The 20,390-nt window shown below is 43.6% G+C and overlaps 1 protein-coding gene across 6 annotated transcripts in view; it reads right to left on the bottom strand.

The window, feature by feature from the left end:
- Positions 1-20,390, bottom strand: part of WDFY4 (WDFY family member 4) — a 297,907-nt gene that overhangs the window by 99,453 nt on the left and 178,064 nt on the right. For all 6 annotated transcript variants that reach the window (XM_058696987.1, XM_058696986.1, XM_058696985.1 and 3 more), the window contains 4 exons: positions 16,662-16,739; positions 10,446-10,652; positions 8,651-8,702; positions 5,733-5,899 (listed from right to left, as the gene is read on the bottom strand). In XM_058696987.1, coding sequence (XP_058552970.1) covers positions 5,733-5,899; positions 8,651-8,702; positions 10,446-10,652; positions 16,662-16,739 — 504 coding nt within the window. The remainder of the gene's footprint in view (positions 1-5,732; positions 5,900-8,650; positions 8,703-10,445; positions 10,653-16,661; positions 16,740-20,390) is intronic.

Raw genomic sequence — 20,390 nt, 5'->3', positions numbered from 1 at the left:
GCCTCTTGCTTTAAATTTAAGGACTCGTTCCCCTCTCTCTCTCTCTGCCCCTCCCCCACTCATGGTCTGTCTCTCAATAATACGTAAACACTAAAGAAAATTTTAAAAATAGGGGCGCCTGGGTGGCGCAGTCGGTTAAGCGTCCGACTTCAGCCAGGTCACCATCTCGCGGTCCGTGAGTTCGAGCCCCACGTCAGGCTCTGGGCTGATGGCTCGGAGCCTGGAGCCTGTTTCCAATTCTGTGTCTCCCTCTCTCTCTGCCCCTCCCCCGTTCATGCTCTGTCTCTCTCTGTCCCAAAAATTAAAAAAAAAAAAAAAAAAGTTGAAAAAAAAGAAAAATTTAAAAATAAAATTAAAATAGGGGCGGCCTGGGTGGCTCAGTTGGTTGAGCGTCTGACTTTGGCTCAGGTGCTCAGGTCATGATCTCATGGTTCATGGGTTCAAGCCCCGCTTTGGGCTCTGTGCTGACAGCTCAGAGCTTGGAGCCTGCTTCGGATGCTGTGTCTCCCTCTCTCTCTGCCCTCCCCTGCTTATGCTCTGTCTCGCGGTCTCTCAAAACTAAATAAACATTAAAAAAATTTTTTAAAAGGGGCCCTGGTGGCTCAGTTGGTTGAGTGTCTGACTTCAGCTCAGGTCATGATCTCATGGTCTGGTCCATAGGTTCAAGCCCCGCATCAGGCTCTGGGCTGACAGCTCAGAGCCTGGAGCCTGCTTCAGATTCTGTGTCTCCTTCTTTCTCTCTGCCCCTTCCCCTCTTGCACTCTGTCTCTCTCTCTCTCAAAAATAAATAAACATTAAAAAAAAATTTTTAATTAAAAAATAAATAAATAAAAAATTTAGGGACTCACTCTGTTTCACCACATGCTAATCTATGCCCCAAACCCAGCAACTTCCCTCTTTCTCACAAAATGTTGCATTTTGTGGTGGATTCAAGAAGTCCTCTGGGAGCCCCATCCCAGTAGGCCTGGTCTCTCATGGGCTCTCCTCTGACTCTCTGCCTCATCTTCCACCATCTCAGCAGGACAGCAGCACCACTCAGACCCCTTGAGTCTCACATTGTGCCCAGTCACTCACACCTTGCCTCACAGGAGCATCCCAGGAGTCAGGCCATCTGGGGCCAGGTTTTCATAGGAGCACTTCGTTGTTGGCACTGACAGACCCTTTCCCACTTCCTCAAGGTCATGACTTAAGTACCGGGGTTTGCACCCCACACCTCCTTCCTTCTTGGAATGAGAGAACAAATCCTGAGGTAGTATTAAAAGAAGAGGAATGGGGCACCTGGGTGACTCAGTTGGTTGAGCATCTGATTTCGGTTCAGGTCATGATCCCAGGGTTGTGGGATTGAACCCTCGTTGGGCTCCATGCTGAGTGTGGAGCCTGCTTCAGATTCTCTCTCTCTCTCTCTCTCTCTCTCTCTCTCTCTCTCTTAATTATAAAAGGAGCAATGGTCTACAGTGATAACAGCAGATACAACCTACCTAGAGCTCCCTCTGCATGGAAAACAGTTTCAGGCAGGGGCACACAGTACACCTTTGATCTTTGATACAAACTGGTGAGTCAAGGAGTATAATCCCATTTAAAGATGGGATTAGGGATGAGGTCAGAAGTGATTCCACTACTTTATTCAAAGTCATTAGGCCTGTAAGTGGTGGAGACGGGGCTTAGTAAGGGGGTCAGTACGAAGTCTGCCTGTAGCCTCTGCCCCCCACTATCCTGCCTTCGGGAAGCCTGACCCTACGTGGCCCTGGCTGCTCTCCTCTCACACCTCCTTCTCCAGGGAGCAAGTGTGTCCAGTGTTTTGGTTCCAGTGATCCTGGAGAAACTCAGGCTGAATCGGAAAATAACCTCTCCTATAATTTACCAGGAAGCCAGAGGCAACAACATAACCCAGTGAAATGAATCAAAACAGCTTGAGAAAAGAACGAATGTCCAGATAATGGCAGGAATAACCTTGACTTTGCAGCTGCTCAGTCTTTGGTTCCAGGGAACTGACATTCATCTGGGCCCCCAGCCCCCAGGCTGTCCCCTCCAGGCAGGCCAGGGGATACGAAGTGCTAAGTGGAAAAGGGACTGCTCCTATTCTCAGCACCTGCTGAGTTCGGCATGCTCCTGTCTACACAGCCTGGAGATCCCTGCTACCACAACAAGCCACGTGTGGCGCTTCTGACAGTTTCCTGCTGTGTGACACGGAGACCAAGAAAGACTGAAGTTTAAGTACAAGACAGGGGAGGGTGGGAGAACTGTCTCTTCCTGGTCTTGTCTTGCCTCTCAGGAGCTAGCAAAGTCAATTACCTGTGGGCCTCAGGCTTCCCCTCCCACCACCACCACCTCCAACAGGACCCCTGAGGGAAATGCCACTGGATAGGACAACCTGCAAAAACAAAACTCTCAGAGACCAAAACAGTTACCAACGTCATCCACCTGCTGCATAGACTGAGGCTAAGACTAGCTCTTGGCTATGATGATAAACTTCAGAACTTGCCCTCGGTGCAGCCCAGTTAGGGCTAGAACCATCAGGTTGGGCTTAGGAGGTATATGGGAGCCAGGCCACCTGCAGAGGCTCCCCTTGGTAGGTGAGGACACAGAGTAGGTAGGCTATGGACCCTGAGTGATACTAACTGGCAGGCAGTTTTCCACAGCTGTCCCCCAAGAACCTTGTCCCCGATGCTCCCATCAGATGCTAATTTAGGTGCTGCTTGAAAAAAACCTGCAGATGAAATTAAGGTACAAATCAGCAGACTTTAAACTACAGAGATTATCCCAGATGATCTGATGGGTCCAGTGTTCTCCCCTTGGTGGCAGAAGAGGACGACAGAAGAGTTGGCCAGTGGGAGAGATGTGAAGGGAGAGGGAGGTAGGCGTAGATGAGGCAGAAAGGGGCCAGCAAGGTCCAAAGAGGGAGAGGACTGGACCTGCAGTAGCCAGTTTTGAAGATGGAGGAGGGGGCCACAAGGCAAGGGATGTGGGTGGCCTCTAGAAGCTGAGAATGACCCCTATCTGCCAGGCAGCAAAGAAACAGGGACCTCAGTCCTACAGAAACATTGGACCAAGTTCTGCCAACACCCAGATGAACTTGAACATGGATTCATTTCCAGAACCTCTCAAAAGAAACGCAGCCTGGTCAACACCTTGCTTTCAGCTCTGTGAGACTCTAAACATTTAGAGAGCCATTGGAGCCGTGTTGTGCTGGGACTTTTGAGATAATAAACATGTGTTGCTTTAAGTCACTAAGTTTGTGGTAGTTTGTTATGGCGGCAACAGAAAATCAATGTACCAAGCAAAAGCAAAGCTTTGTTGTTGATCTGTTGTTAGCAAAACAAGGAAAATAACCAAATGGAGGCATATGATCCAGTATTTTCTTTATCCTATGAAGAAAATAGGAGGGGATGGTTGGAACACGACATCTGCTTAATATACATCCTTCACTTCAGGGTTTCCCACTCTGACACTATAGACGTTCTGGACTGAATAATTATTTTCTAGTGGAAGGTGGGACTGTCCTGAGCAATTGTAGGATTGTTAGCGACAACCGTGGCCTCTGCCTACCAGAAACCAATAGCACTCCTTCCCTACCAAATCATGAAACTGAAGATGTCTCCAGATATTGGTAAATATCCCCCTGGGGGTAAAGCTTCCCCCTGTTGAGAATCACCTCTTTATACAATCTTCTGAGGGCATAAGGCAAAGAAAAGTTTTGATAGAAAGCATTAATCTCCTAGCTGTTTTTCAACTGACAACACATTTCTCAAATATCCATTTCTCAAATGAACACAATACTAGAGTGATACATCCGAACTGTTATCAGCTGTTATCCTCAGCAGCTGGGATGTTATGAACACGTACACACACGTATATAAATGTATATGTGTCGAGGTACATGTTATGTATATATGTTTTGATTTCCACCTTTTTAAAATTTCACGACGTAGACACATACATTACTTCCACAGTCAAAATAAAATGAACATGAATTTAACAAATCTTCATTCATCAGCGTTTACTGAATGTCTACTCCAGGTATGCCTGAGGTTCAGTGCCCAGCAGTCCCTCTGTTAAAGAGGATCAGTGCAGTGAGAGAGGCAGATAAGTGAGGTGGGGAAGGGTAGTCTGTGTGCCAGGAGCAAGGGTAGGAGGTGATGCAGGGGGAAATGGAGGCTGCAAGTACTCCAGTTCCCAGAGTGGGGAGCGGTCAAGATCAACTTCAGAGAGTCAGCAGCCAGGAGTCCAGTGGGCGGGGCAATGCAGGTGGATGAACCAGCATGAGCAAAGTCATGGTGGCAAGAGGTGTGATAAGGACTGCAAATGTGCTCCACACCTGGAAGACTTGGGTTAAGCAAGTATAAGAAGGATGATGTTGTTATACGACTATGTTGGTTAAACTACACCCTGGACCACACCCTGACTGCTCCTCTGTTCTGTTGGCACATCTCCTTCACTTACATTCTGAATGGAAGTGTTGATGGGTAAGACTTGGAGACCCTTGACACACCCAACCTCTGGAGACAGAAGAGAGTTTGTCTCTAACAGGCCACCCTACATGTGTCCAGCTCTGAGCTAGTCTCTTTGCTTCCATTATCCCATTTAAACCTTACAAGGATTTTGTGAAATGATTGCTCTACATTCCATATTAAAGATAAGGAAAACTGAGGCTCACAGAGGTGAGGTAACATGCACTTTAGTATGCTGCCAAGTTGGAATTTGAGCTCAGGTCTGTTTTACTCTAAGGCATAAGCTTCATTTTCCATACCTTTCTTAGACCTAGTTAAGAAGGGTCCTCCAGGGAGCACCTGGGTGGCCGTCGGCTAACTGTCCAACTTTGGCTCAGGTCATGATCTCATGGTCTGTGGGTTCAAGGCCCATGTCAGGCTCTGTGCTGACAGCTCAGAGCCTGGAGCCTGCTTCGGATTCTGTGTCTCCCTCTCTCTCTGCCCCTCCCCCACTTGTGCTCTGTCTCTCTGTCTCTGTGTCTGTCTCTGTCTCGCTCTCAAAAATAAATAAACATTAAAAAAATTTAAAAAGGGCCCTCCACTGGGTCCATACTTCAGGGATCCCTCTGGTCCTTGTCCAGTCATACCAAGGGGCCATGCCATGGGTCCCCCAAGCCCTTTCCCGGCATCCCAGACTGTGGACTCCTCTGCTAACTGTCTAGCCTGGCCCCTGGCCCATGTGCTTATCGTCTCCATGTTCACCCTGCTAAAGAATGATGGGGATACAAGTATGCTCATCCCTGGGCCTGAGTGGTAGCCCAGGGGAGGCTGGCTGCAGGATGAGCAATCTAGACCCAGCTTGGACCTAGGGGCTGAGTGTCGCAACACTTCCACACTCAATGTGGGATGGATCCCTCAAGGTGGCCAGACTGCAGGCAGGGAGCCAAGGTGCCGAACAACCAGATCGAGAATTCCAAATCTGAAACTGATCTTCCAGGTATTACAAAGGTCATTGTTGGAAGTTATTACAGCGTATTTCATAACAGCGTATTAGCTGAATTTATATCTTTTAAACTCTTGATGCAAGGTGTGTCAGTTTCTATTTGTACCCTTGTTCTGGTCCCACAAATTTAGGAGCGTGCCTGGTCTTTTTGCTCATTGTGTTTTGTTTTTTGTTTTGTTTTGTTCTGTTTTGCTTTGTTTTGTTTTACAGTGAAGAGAGCTATCAACTCCTGCATGAATGAAGAAAGCTTGATCTCTCATGTTTGATAATCTTGGAAGAATAATTGTGATGGGCTATATTACCTTTTCATGATCAAGAAGCTCTTGTAAAATAACTTGTCTTTCCCGGCACAGTTCCAAGAAATCTTCAGAGTGCAGACTTTCGTGTAGGGCAGGGAAGAAGGTAAGCTGAGTGCAGTCCACCGCTACCTCATCTGTCTTGATCTCAGCTTCCTCTGATGTCAGCTCATCTGCAGCAGCATAAAGGGACACATGTGTGGTTTTTTTTTTAAACATTTATTTATTGTTGAGAGACAGAGAGAGACAGAGTGTGAGCAGGGAAGGGGCAGAGACAGAGGGAGACAGAATCCAAAGCAAGCCCCAGGCTCTGGGATATCAGCACAGAGCCTGATGTGGGGCTCGAACCCACGAACCGTGAGATCATGACCTGAGCCAAAGTCAGACGCTTAACCGACTGAGCCACCCAGGTGCCCCAGGTCACACGTTTTTTGACGCAAGCCACCTGGCCTCACGAGGGATGGTGCACAGCTTGGGCCTGAGTCACCAAGAGAAACTCCAAGGTTTCAAGGCACAAGTGAGTGGTGGGACCTCAGCATGTGCCCCACTGTTTCTGAAAGTGAACACCACCCCTCTGACCCTGTGGTGTGGTCAACACACCGTTAGGCTGATTCACTCTGGAAGGTGTGCCCAGGGCTGGCTGCTCTGTAGCTCCAGAGTGACCACAGGGCAACACTTCAAAATTCACCCTCATTAATCAGCAGGGCAGTTCCCTTGAGGGTCATCCAGAATCTGCTTTCTCTGAATTTCACTTCATTCACTCTTTGAAAAGAGTGAGTTTTTTTTTCTAATCATGGATGCACTGTGATCTTGGAAAATCCATGACATTGTGAGAATAAATTTTAAAAACTTGAGAAGTAAAACAAGTATCACTCAGGCACCCAGAAATAGTGCTAATAATAACAGCTCAGATGTAGTAAGCACTTCTTCTGTGCTGGATGCTTTTGATGACAGTTTTTTCATCTACTCCAAGTGGGTTGTAGATTCTATTTCCTTCTCCCTTTACAATCAGGGGAAAGTGAAAGGGGCTGATTACTTTGCTCAAGATCATATGGCTACAAAGAACTAGAGGCAGAATCTGAACCACGTTTGTTCTCACTGTTCACAATTTCGGTTCTTTACTTCTAACACCTTTTCTGTACGCATATGTCTATGCACAAACACATAATTTTTTGACGTGATAGGAATTACGCTGCATTTACAACTTTCTTTCCCAGTATTATTTTTACTTGATTACCTCATGAGCACTTTCTTATTCCACTGAAAGTTCTTTGAAATCAACTAAAATGGCTGTGTAATATTCTATTGTGTGACTCTTTCATCATCACCTAATCCATCTCCAGTTTTTTGGAGATACAACTGGTTTCTATTTCTACTGTGAATGTGCTGTGCTGCGATCATGTGTGTGCACACCTTGACTTATTTCCTAAGCACGTACTGCTGGGCACAGATATTTGGGTGCCAGCTGAGCACATACTTACATAATTTCTGGATCCTGTTCCCCCACCCTGTCCCAGATGCCCACCTGCCTAGAACAGGCACACGGCACATGACTGCAAAGTTGTGGGGCTCCTAGCCATTTGTGTGTGTGTGTGTGTGTGTGTGTGTGTGTGTGTGCTAAGCTGCTCACCTCTTTGAGCTCCTCTGCACCTGGGAGTCTCCCAACTAGAAGAATGAAAGTGTCTGCTGCTCACAATAGCCACATAGGCTTTTCCCCAAGCAGGGAGAATGCTGTATAGATACAGGCACCCAGGAAAGCATAGGGGAGAACCAGAAGCCCTTTCTTCTTCTTCTCTGGCTGAACCCCTTACTGGGGGCAAGAATCTGCATTTCAGGACAATGGGACGCCACAGCCCATGGCCATAGTCAACATCAGCGCACGCTTCCCACCACCACAATCTCTGCAGATACTCCCTCTGAAAGGGAACACAGGTAGACTATGATTGTGATCCTGGAGCTGTGGGGCTTGAGTTAAAGAGGAGAGAAGCAAATGGGCATTACAAGACTGTCCCAAGTCCTGTGCCACAGTGGGACCCCCAAATCAACCTGGGATCAAGGCCCAGCATCTTCACTTCCAGGCTTTGTTATTGTAGACTGGCAAGATAGCAAGCTCAATGCAAAATCCGGTCACTAAGGCACTGAGTGAGACAAGTTTGATCAGTGGTAGGAAGCTGTCATTTAATTAAGGACAGGACACACGCTGCAGCTGAGGAGACAATGAAACTCACAGACAGGGAGTGTTTGAAGCAAAAGGCAGGGTCTGGTAGAAACACAAAATCTGAAATAGAGTGTGTATGTCGGTGTGTATCTGCGTGTGTATTCGTGTGTGTGTGTTTCAGTGTGTTCATGCCAAACGGGCTCTGAAAATAAACCCTGGATTTTCAGCAAAGCAATTCAGCCAAATCCCTCCATGAGGATTATACAATTGACGAGTCAGGATAAACATCAAAAACGATTCGAAGTATATATATATTTTTTAGCTTGGGAAATAATAGTGACTATTGCAGCTGGTTTTACAATCAGAGGATTCAGTTTAAAAAAATTTTAAATACCTCTTTTACCCATTTTTACTTTGAAGTATTTTCTTATTTTCCTCCTATGTGTTTTGGGTCACATACCGCACATGTATTAGTATTATTTAGGGCCGCTTTTGAGGTTTCCCTGACATGGCAAATTGACAAGATAGTTCCCCTGAAAAAAATTTTATTGTTATAACTATAATACAAAATTCTTCCCCTACCAGAGTGTCAAGGTCTGGAATACTTTCCTCCTCATCCTGGAGAGCACAGTAATGCCATGAGTCTTAGCATCGCCTACTTCAGACATAAGCATTTTCTTCCTCCAAAGTATTAATTTCATATTAAAAAAAACCAAGAATTGGTTTGATGATTAATGAAAAACAGGTAAAATGATAAATGGAGTACCTTGGCTTTCAACATTTGTTTGAGACACGTTGCTGTTTCTGTCTTGATTTTCCTGAAACAAAACAAGAGAATAGAGAAATTAAATCCTGAATACTACTATGGTGCCCCTCACCCCATTACACAGGTTCACACACACATATGCATGTGACCCCCTCAAATTACTCATATAGTCACAAGTCTTAGATGCAAGAAGGGAGGAATGCTAAATCCTAAAGGACCACAATAAAACATAATTATTAATGTTCCTGAGTCAAAGGGGAAAAAACCCACAATCTTCCATTAAGTAGGATTTACAGTAATTACCAAAGATGATGCCAAAATGGGATCAAATAGCATCTCAGATGTCTGTGATGTGGGCCACCCTGGAGAGGTGACCAGGCACAGGATCTGGGGCTAGGCAGCCTGAGAGGCCAGAGACCAGGTTTCACAGCCAGCCTTTGGCTTTGTCACTAGCACAGTGGACAGGATACTTATTTTTCCTGCCTCCACTTCCTAAGAAATGTATTGGGGGGAAAATACTATATAAAACCAGATGTTCACTGATAATACATTAAAAATTCAAGTGTCTGTACGTAAGAGAGGAATCACTGGGTTCCACTCCTGAAGCCAAGACTACACTGTATATTAACTAACTTGAATTTAAATTTAAAAAAATTCAAGTGTCTACTGAATGAATGAAATATAATTTTTTTCGTTAAGTTTTAGGAAGGATTTAAAGTGGATAAAAGATCCTGAGGTTACAGACTACAGAATAAACCCGACGTTGTATCTCAGGAGGAATGCAGAAGGAAATGTCTTGCATTCCACTGTTTGGAAGGCTGCCTTCTAGAATATCTTAAATCGGAATCCTTCAATGAAGACATGAGAGAACTATTAACAGATTTTTCCATATTCACTCCTAATCCAACTGGTTCCCCGTTCTTTAAAAGGCAGAACTGTCAGTCTGATGACACAGAATTCACGCTTCATCAAAGCAAACTCCCAGGGACCACCTAGATCCTGTTGCTTGGGAAACCAATGGCTCCAATGTTGTTTGGACTCCCTGGGTCACAGGTTCATGCTTGCAGAAATGGCTGAGTTCAAGATATTTCCACTGTAAAACTTGCTATGAGATTCGATTATGCAATAATGACCATAGCAGGGCTGGTTACGACTGCTCCATTACAGATAACTTATGCAGACGATGGTCATGACTTAGCTCCTTCCAAACACTGATGCCCAGATTATTCCACTGGACTTTTGTGGATGTCAGCGTGGTACTGGGTCAGTGGTGTAGATATGAACCACTCAGCTATTCACTCACTCATTTTCTTATTTATTCAGGCTGTAGTTACAGCAGCCTTTCTATATACCTGGGAGGTTTAGTGATTCTTTTCTTCTTTTTTTTTATATTCTATTTTATTTCATTTCATTTCATTTCATTATTCTTTTTTTAATATGAAATTTATTGTCAAATTGGTTTCCATACAACACCCAGTGCTCATCCCAAAAGGTGCCCTCCTCAATACCCATCACCTGCCCTCCCCTCCCTCCCACCCCCCATCAACCAAAGCATAAGATATTCTTAAAAACTGAGAACAAACTGAGGGTTTATTCTTTTCTTCTTTTAAATGGCATCAAGAATAAATTATAGCACTCTTACACTTAACTGCACATGATCTCTCCTACCTGCCCATGCCAAAGCATTCCCAAAGCACTCCTGGTGAAAACAGCATGAGAAGGAATAGCTCAGAAGACACTTCCCTACACGTTTCCTGCCTGGAAGCATCCTTGTTTCACTGCATCTAACTCTTACCTTGAGCCTTTCTGGACTCAGGGCTTCCAGCGGAGACAAGCGTTTCACACGTTTCCTCATGCGAGCTGGTCCCTCTCTCCAGTCCAGTTCCCACCTGGAGCAAAGTGTGGCTTCTGTCGTTTGGCCCCACAAGCCCAGCTCCCCAAAAAGCTGCTCCTGAATCTTGGCCCAGGCATTGGCCGCCTTGATGTTGTTACATCTCCGTCTCTGGGAAGCAGAAGTACAGGGTCACCCTTAGACACATTTCCTCATGGACTTGGCCCCGAACCTCTGGGGATGAACAGACCAAGCCCTCTTAATTGGTTGAGAAAAATTAAACCCTACAGGCAGCCCTGAGCACCCTCAGGGTGTGGAGTATACATCCTGGAGCCAGGAGCAGGCCAGGAGAAGATAGCGGTTTTTCAGCTCTGAGACCATTCAATCCAGGTTGGGGGAGGAGAAAACCATCTATCTGCTCGCTGGCCTTCAGAACCATGTGACTGCTGGGTGTTGTGCAGAGCACAATAGGACCTGAAGGTCCTGACACTATTCATCAGAATAGGTTGGACAGAATGGACTTTATAAATGGAACACAGAATCTCAGCACAACCCCTGCCCTTCAAAAATGATGCTGAAGATACTCCTTCCAGTGTCTGGACTGGAGGTGTGTGTATGTGTGTGGGGGGGGGGGGGCGGAATCACAGACCTGCCAACAATTGGTAGATCTGAGAAAGTCATCTCTGTCTCTGGACCTCAGATTCTCCAACTGTCAAATGAGAACTTTGGCCTAGATATCATCTAAGGGTCTTTCAAATCCTAATATCCTAGGAGTCTAGAATGTTGAAGAATTCTAGAATGTATGTGGAAACTAAAACCTTTGCTATTAATGACGATAATCCCTTACTGATGACATCTTTATAGTTTGCATATGTGGCACTTGACTGACCCCCCCCCCCAAACTGCTTTTGTATGCCACATTGAAGTTGTCTCATCACCTGTCAAAGGAAACTTGACACCTGTCAGCTTTGACAGCGGAATCTGCTTTGTCTTTGGGGTGAACTTTTGCAGTTATTCAAATATTTGATGGTTATTTGCCCTATCTTTTGATTTTAAGTTTTCAGAAAATTGAAAGGTGTGTTAATGTTGAGAAGCACAAATCTCATCAACTTAACGTCAAGAGAAAAGAAATCACTATCATGCATCAGAGCCGAGCCCCTCACCTGCTGTATCTCCGTTCCTCTACCCCGCGGCACCATGCGTGAAGCTTGAAACTTTTAAATGATTTCTACTATCCTCATAAAGAAATCAAGTCTGGGAGAGGAGACGTGGTTTCTCCAAGGACCACCAGGTGATGGAGCTGAATATAACAGACAATACAGCGCTCGTTCCATGGTCTTTGGGGTCAGACGAACCAGGGTTATCATCATGTTTCTGCTATTCTCTAGTCGTCTCATGGAAAGGGGTTTCATCAAATGCAGTTAATGATATTACAATAATAATAAAGCCATGGGTTTATGTAAGGATTAAATGAGACAATATTTTCAAGAGTCTTTATGCGGTGACTTTCTCAGTGTAAACAGTATTGTTATTGTGAATAAAGCAAATCCTATTTCAAAGCGAGATTATTTTGTTTCTCCACAGTTCTCACATTTATATCCCAAACAGCATTTTATATAATACTCCGACTGGTTAATAAGGAACTCCAGAAAAATAATGTCTGTCCTGTCCAAAGCCTTTTACAGGGATGAGGCTATATGAAATGAATACACGTTTAGGGAAAATATTTCAGCTCCCTGGAGATTGTCACTGGGTTTTGAATAACATATTAAGCTTCATAGAGGATGAGTAATCCCAAACTATTGGGTTGTTCACCTTGGATTTAAAATTAGTCTTTAAACAGTATCTTCTTCACCCCAAGGATCTACCTATGAACCTGGGGGTTCACGGCTGCCTGTGTCTTCATCACAGAGCAAATAAGTTGTCTCAAATACCTGCAGCCAGACAGGCATGTGTCAGTAGTGAGATCCCTCAGAGATGAGTGATTGTTTAATCCGTGACAGAAAGCCACAAGTGGTCCCAGGAGAGAGGACACAGGATGATCAAACGGCAAAAGCCCTGAGTTCCCATACCTGCAAGGTGCTCTGCTTTTTTTTTTCAATGTTTATTTGAGAAGGGGACAGACAGAGGGGGGCATACAGGATGGAAGTAGGCTTCACACTGACAGCAGAGAGCCTGATGAGGGGCTTGAATTCACGAACCGTGAGATCATGACTTGAGCCAACGTGGGACACATTACCGACTGAGCCACCCAGGCATGCCACCTTCAAGGTGCTCTCTAATGCCTGTGTTTCTGCAGAAGGTAAGGTCCCCTTTCGGCTTCAAGCTCGATTGGGCCAAATGCTCAGAGACTTAGAGGCAGGATTTCTGGTACGTTAGAGGTAGCTATGACTTGGGGCTGAATGGAAACTTTTCAGTAGCATTAATGAGCTTTTCCTCTGGGCAACCAACTCTTCCCTGCTTTTGGTCCCCCATGCTTTGGAGGGGCTGATCCCAGCCCTGGCTTCAGTTCTGAATGTCATCCAAGTGGTGGAGGACGATTACAGGATGGGCTAGTGCACATGATTCCCCAGGATTGGAGATGGTGCTCTCTGAACCTATACGGAGCAGACAGTGCAGAGAGGCAGATGCATGGGTACACAGTTGGGGTCACCTGCCCCACGTCAGGGTGCCTTTAGGCGCATCAGAGTGCCCCTGAGGCAGAGACAGTCCACAGGCATGTAGCTCAGCAAGAAGACACTGCCTTTGTGCAAGCTAGAAAATGGGTCCCCAGCCTTTACATGAACGTTGCCTAGTTCTAGGATGTACAGCCTGAGAGGGAGAGAGAAGAGAAAGGGAGAGAGAAGAAACAGGTTGCTTAGAACAGAGCTTAAACACCTGGATCCAGCTCTTCTTGAAGCCTGCTTCCCCAGATTTTTTAGTACCACAAAACTTCATTTGCTGCCTGAGCCAGTTTGAGCTGAGCTTCTGATATTTGCATTTGAAAGAGCTGTGACAAAAAACTTAATATACAGAAACTCAGCAAGAAATGGCAACAAACTGTTGGCCCTTAGAGAACCCAAAAGTGTGCGACAGAACACTGCTTCTCACATAAAAGAAAGGCCACTTCTAGGATGGCAGGCATCTTGCAAGAGCTTTAACCAGTAAAGCCTGAAATGTTTTAAAAACAGCACAGACAGAATGAGGCATTTCTGTCAATTATGGTAAGGAACCGCCATAAGAACAGGATGGTCTGGGCATAGAACCAGAGCAGCTGGACCACAGAAAAGAGAACAAACAGAATTTGGAAAAGGCAAGTGGGAATCCTGGCAGGGCCAGAGTCGAGAAAACTGTTTTTGCCAGTACTTCTGGAGCAACAAGAAATTTGGGAGATTGGATATATCAAATTGCCTGATTTATTGGTAACATAATGATGGGATATGATGGTGCTTGGATGAACTTCCAGGGCATTGGGTAATGTTACCTGGTCATGTTGCGGGCTCCTGCCATCTGTAGAGACCTCTCGGTTGTGGGCAACAGGCCAAGTTAGGGAAGTCTTACACCACGTATTACGGAGAGCCCTGTGGGCCGGGATCCCTGAATCTCACTACGACCACCCTTCTGGGAGGGCTTCATTGAGTACACTCAGCACACGCTGTCCTTGAAGAACTTGGTGGGTTTCACTAGCCTGATCTCTTCACAGAATTTGGACCTGGCTTTTCTGGAAGTAGAGTGGGGGCTGCCCTCAGAAAATGTATTGCCCCTTAAAAAAGCAGGGTGGATGCTCTAGGCCCCATTATCTCTGGCAGATGGTGATTACCTCTGCATTCCTTTAAAGGTTGAAACAATCTGTCTTAAATATTTAAACACTTGGAAAGTATCCTTATGGATTAGCCTCAAATGCTGATTTTCTCAAAAATACCTCAAACAGTAAAACTCTACACAACTTTCTGAAGCATTCTCTGAACCCCATTGAAGCCCGCTGCTGAAAATGAACAAGGCCAAATGTTCTAGAAGGCTGGGGACTTTCCTCGTGGGCTCAGAGCCTCTGCCGAGGTTCTGTCCTTCCCCCACGAACTTTCAGTCTCACACATTCCAGCAGAAACTCACAAAGTACCACACAGCACATCTCTTCCAGTCATCAGCAAATCTCCCAGGCTCTTCCAACCGTAGGAAGAGAGATTCTCACATTCTCGACTGGGTGCTGATTTGGATGTTTAGACAAACAACACCCTCTATCTTGGAATGAAACAAGTGTGGCGAGGATGCCCATAAACAAAGGATGTAATTTTAAACAATTCATCGTATTTTCCCCCAAGAGCAATTGAATTTATTAGCTATATTGCTAATGCTGAAAGAAGTCAGTGAATACAAGTGGTGGGGCATTGATGTGCAAGGGCCTGTCCGAGGGGCTCAGATACCAAGCGGCTAAGCCAGCAGGGCACGCCTCCAGCTGTGCAGTGCAGTCAACAATGTAGGTGCCCATGAGGAGGTTCTTCTCCACACTGAGAGTCTGCTTCAGACCAGCTTGTGCGACCAGAGAAACAGGAATGTCTCCTGATAGCTTTGATAGCCACATGTCCTGTAGACCCCAAACCCCTCTTTCACTCCTGTCAAGTCTGATAAACTGCCCCTGTCCTTACTCACAGGATAGCTGGGGAGGCTATGTTGCTAACCTGTGCGTTTCTGGGGTGCAGGCTGCACAGCTCATGAATCCTTATTTCCGGGGGCGTGTGTGGGCTCCCAAGTGAGCTTATTTGGAGGGAATTAGACCAGGTTACTTGGCCGAAGTTGATCAGAGCCGATTTTGTTCCCCTGACATTTGGGCAGGCCTTCCTTGGCCCCTCACCCCATCCCAGCCATGCTTCATGACTCCTTACACCCTATTACTCTACTCTTTATAGTAGAATATCCTAGAATTGGCCTCATCACCCTGCTTGTGGTTATTTCCTTACTCTTGGTCCTTCTACTGGGTTTTAAGAACCTTCAAGGCACAGCAGTGACATTATAATCTCTGCCTTTCCTGTACTTAGCATAGATTTTGGAACAGAGAAATCATAAAGCAAATATTATTTTTAGTGGGGTTTTAATACTATGTATATATTGTGCTCTATTATTAGCAACAATTTTTTAAAACATTTGTTAACAAAAAATAAAAATAAAAAAATAAAATGTTTGTTAACAACAACACAGACTAAAGATGAACCCCTTAGCCATTCCATAACCGCACAATGGACATGTATTCCCTGCCAGTCACTTCTCGGTGCTCTATGTTTTCTCTTTAATTTTTATAGTTAGGAAATATTATCCCTTCTTTGAAAGGGGGACCCTGAGACTCAGACTGCAGGCCTGGGACGAGGCAGACCTGAGACTCAACTAGAGATCTCACTGGCATGACAGTCAGTGCTCTTTACCTTGACTGTCCAGAAATCACACCTAGAGAGGGGTTGTAAGTATCTACATCTGCCCTCATGGTGGCGACCCATTGAACTTAGGGTAAAATGCAAAATCCCTAAGGAGGCAGCAAGCCCTGTGTGTTGTGGCCCTGCCTCGTCTTCACCCTTGTTCATCTCCGGTTCAGGTCACCCAGTCGCTTCTTCTTCCAGTTAACTGGCGGCATCCAGTTCTTTCCTGATCAGGAACTTCCCACATGCCTTCCCTTAGCCAAAAACACATCCTCAGAATACTTCCGTCCATCCTCCTCCTCCAGATCTTAACTTAATGGTCACTTTCTTGGAGGGGGCATCTGATCGGCCCAAGTTAAATTCTCCCCACATCATAATCTCTCATTGTACCTGTATTTTCCGTGTCTCTTGCTCAACACGAGTAATAATGATCGATTTATTTGTGTAGTTATTTCATATCTATCCCTCCAGAGAAGTAGAGCGAAGTTACCAGAGAGTGAGGCCATGTCTGCTCTGTGTACAGTTGCACCTGTACAGGTCTGAGGCACTCGGGGTCGACACCTATTTACTAGTGAATGAATGGGTAGATGAGACGATAAACATGCTATTTCCTCAGCTGCTGACAGCGTGGGTCCACATTCACCGCACAGGTTACACAAGTAGGTCTGACTCGTTGCTGGCCAATTATTGACTTAGCCAACTGGAACTTAAACCAAAGGCCTTCCTGATTCTTTGCTCCAGGTCCAGGGTAGATTCCTGGCTTCTGTGCAGAGAAAAGAGCTGTTCTGCTTCTTACCTGGACATGATCTTTGTATAAAGATGCATATAGTTCCTGTCCTCTTCTTCTGTAGTTCTCGATACACGACACAAAATCCTGGAAGAGAGAGAACAGGCCACAGCTTAATGACAGTTGTGATTTCAGATAAAAACTTCTCCATTCTGACCAATTATCAGGGGAAATAACGGTTACAAGTTTTGTTGGTCAACTCAGTCACGACCTCATCAATAAAGACTTCACTTACGCTGACACCACGCACACAGATATGCACACACGCACACACATGTGCACACACATACACGTCTGTGGGTTACTTCCACTTCCAGCTATCGTGAGCTAGCTTACAACAGGTCAGTCTTCCTCCCAAGAATAAAAAGAAAAGCCATATTTGAATAATCTCCTTTAAGGCAGCAGAGAGTACCAAGAGAGCCAAGATTTAAGATGTCAAGATCTTGGAGATAAAGAAAACTCACTGAGATGTGCCCAATGCCTGATATCTATGATTTTTTGCCCCTGGCATATTTGCAAGTTTGCAAATAACACAAGAAGTTGAGCTGAACAGAAAGTGGTGGGTAAGAAGCAGAAAAGCTTAACGGAAATTGTGATGCTTTCAGGTGGCTAAGGAGACAAAAATAGGAATTCAGGCTCACCAAGACACCTAGGCCATAAGAGACCAAGAGTCCAGAAATAGGACAGTACAGAGAGGCAAGCCCAGCTTTCTGCACTGATGTTCTCTTTTAAGCAGTTTCTGATTTATAAGCAGTGTAAGTTGTAAAAACCAACAGGATTTGGGCTTTATAGTGGGATCTCTCAAGGGCTGTGCCATAGAAATAAAGGCGGATTGGAAATAGACCAGGTCTTACAAAGCTGAAACCTGACTTCCAATGGGCTCAAACTCTGAGTACATTATAGTGATCTGCCCCCACTCCAAGTACATGCCAGAAGGCAAAGAAAGTCCTTTCTGGAGAAGGATCCCACCATCTGAAGCCTCTAACTGAGAATTTTCATACGAAATGTTCAGTAGTCAAGCAGAAATTACTAGATGTGCCTGTTAAAAGGATGAACAGAAAAACAGATAATAAAAACATACCCCCACATATGTCCAGACATTACAGTTACCACACATGGACCTTAAAATAATGCAAGGTAGTCCAAAAAAGGCAGAATGGAGGCTTTTGCAAGAGATATGGAATCTATGAAAAATAACCAGATAAAAATTCTAAATCTGAAATGAATTAATTGAAATTAGAAACTCCATAGGTAAGTCTGACAGCAGAGTGGATACAACTGAACAGAGGGTGAGTAAAATGGAAGAAATATTCTTGCTAAATATGATGAGATATAAGTATGGAAAATACTTAAGAGATAAAGATAGTTAGATACATATGTAATATAGAGAAAGCATCTAGCATATGTGGACTGGTGTCTCCAAAGGGGAGGAGACAAAGAAGCAGTATCTGGAAAGTTAATGAGAATCTTCCCAAACGGGTGCAAGACTCATTGAGCCACAGATTTGAGAAATTCTGTAAACCTCAAACAAGAAAAATACAGTTAGAAAACCACCCAGAAGCCCATCACAATTAAACTGCAAAAAAGAAAAAAAAGAAAAAATATTCAAAAAGATAGCAAAAGTTCTTATCATCTTTAAAGAGGCGACAGTAAGAATGGTAGGGGCCAGAAGAAAATGGAACATCTTCGAATCATGAAAGAAAAAAAAAACTGACAAGCTCAAAGCCTCTACCCAGTGAAAATATCTTTCAAAAATAAAGACAAACCAAAACATTTGCAGGCGAATAATACTGACAGAATGCATTACCAGCAGAACTGCATGAAGTGAAACACTGAAGGAGCTTTTGGGGTAGAATGAAAATGATTTCATATTGAAGCATATATCTTTGGAATGAATGAAAGACTACAGAAATGGTAAATATATTAGTATATCTAAATGAATTTTGGCTATTGGAAAACAATAATAGCAATAATAATAAAAACTTACAGGATTTAAAAAATAAGAATTAAAACACATGAAACAATAACAAAAGATGGATGGGGTAAATGAAATAGTGTCCTACGTTTCTTCAATTAAAAATTTGGGGGGGGGGCGCCCGGGTGGCTCAGTTGGTTGAGCATCCGACTTGGTCTCAGGTCATGAGCTCACGATTGGTGGGTTTGAGCCCCATGTCAGGCTCTGTGCTGACAGCTCGGAACCTGAAACCTACTTCAGATTCTGTGTCTCCCCTCTCTCTGCCAGCCCTCCATGCTCTGTGTCCTTTTCTCTCTCTTGCTCTCAAAAATAAATAAACATTAAAAAAATTTTTTTTTAATTTGGAAAAAGGGTCTAATTTACATTAGACTTCAATAAAGCAAATATGCACATTGTAATTTCTAGGCTAACCACTAAAAACATAATAAAAGAATATGTGACTTCCAGGTAATAGAAGGGAAGTACAATAATTTAAAATAGTTGATAATATGTTGAAAGAGGGGAAAAAGGAATAAATAACAGATATTACAAACAGAAAATTTTAAACAAGGTGGATTTAAACTGAAATTGTCATTAATTACATTCAACGTAAATAGAGTAAATGCTCCAAATAAAAGATAAACTGTATCAAAAAGGAAAACCTAAGTAAATGCTACTTAAAAAGAGATACTCCTTGAAATAAGGACACAAAAGGTTGAAAGTAAAATGATGGTAAAAAAAAAAAATAAACTAGACGAAGGCTAACCAAAAGAAATGTGGTAAAACTGTACAAGTAGCAGTCTTTAAAGTAAGAAGTGTTATTAGGAATGAAGACAGTACTTCATAATGATAAAGGATAAATACACTAGGAAAGTATAAGTTCTAAATGGGAGGCATCTATTAATATAGCCTCAGAATATATAATATATAACATAACAGAATTGAAAGGAGAAGCAAACAAGTCTACAATCATACTGGAAGAAGATAACTTATCTCTCAGTAACTAACAGAAGAAGCTGACAAGAAATAGAAATAAAGAATATTTGAAGACTATAGTAGGCAAGCCTCATCTGATGAACTGTTTAAAAAATTGCAGAAAATAAATGATACAGAACGCTCAAATGGAATTACTACTAAAACCTGCCACAGGATGGAACATGGAACAAACATAAAATAATTTCAAATGGCCGAAATTACACAGAATATACTTTTTTGAACATAGTGGGATTAAGTTACAAGCAAATTTTTTTTAATCCCCATATATTTAAAAATTAAGCAATATTATTTTAAGTAGCCCATAGGTCAAAGAAGAAATCAAAATGGAAGTTAGAAAATATTTTAGCCTAAATGAAAATGAAAATATCACATAATAAAGCATGTATGATAGAACTAAAACTTTTTTGTGGGGATATATGTAATATACCAATAGTATTATTAGAAAAAATAAGCATGTAATCTATCAAGAAATTTGAAAAACAATTCAAACCCAAGGAAAATACGTTTAATATCTCCCCCAGAAATTCTGATAAAGAAAAAAAAACAGTCAAAAGTTACCAAGAGCAGGAAAAAGAAAACGAGACATCATTCTAGATTCTACAAACATTCAAAGAATCATTATGAATAACTTTATGCTAATACATTTGAAATTTGGATGAACTACACACACATTCCCCGGAAAACATAACTTACCAAAACTGATACAAAAAGAAACAGAAAATCTAAATTGTGCGATGTCTATTACAGAAACTAAATCTGCAAATAAAACTCAGCCAACAAAGAAAATT

Source organism: Neofelis nebulosa, chromosome 13 (genome assembly GCF_028018385.1).
Source record: "Neofelis nebulosa isolate mNeoNeb1 chromosome 13, mNeoNeb1.pri, whole genome shotgun sequence".
In the NCBI taxonomy this organism is placed as follows: Eukaryota; Metazoa; Chordata; class Mammalia; order Carnivora; family Felidae; genus Neofelis; species Neofelis nebulosa.
Note: the sequence above shows the minus strand (reverse complement) of the source record. Positions and strands in the feature narration are given on the sequence as shown.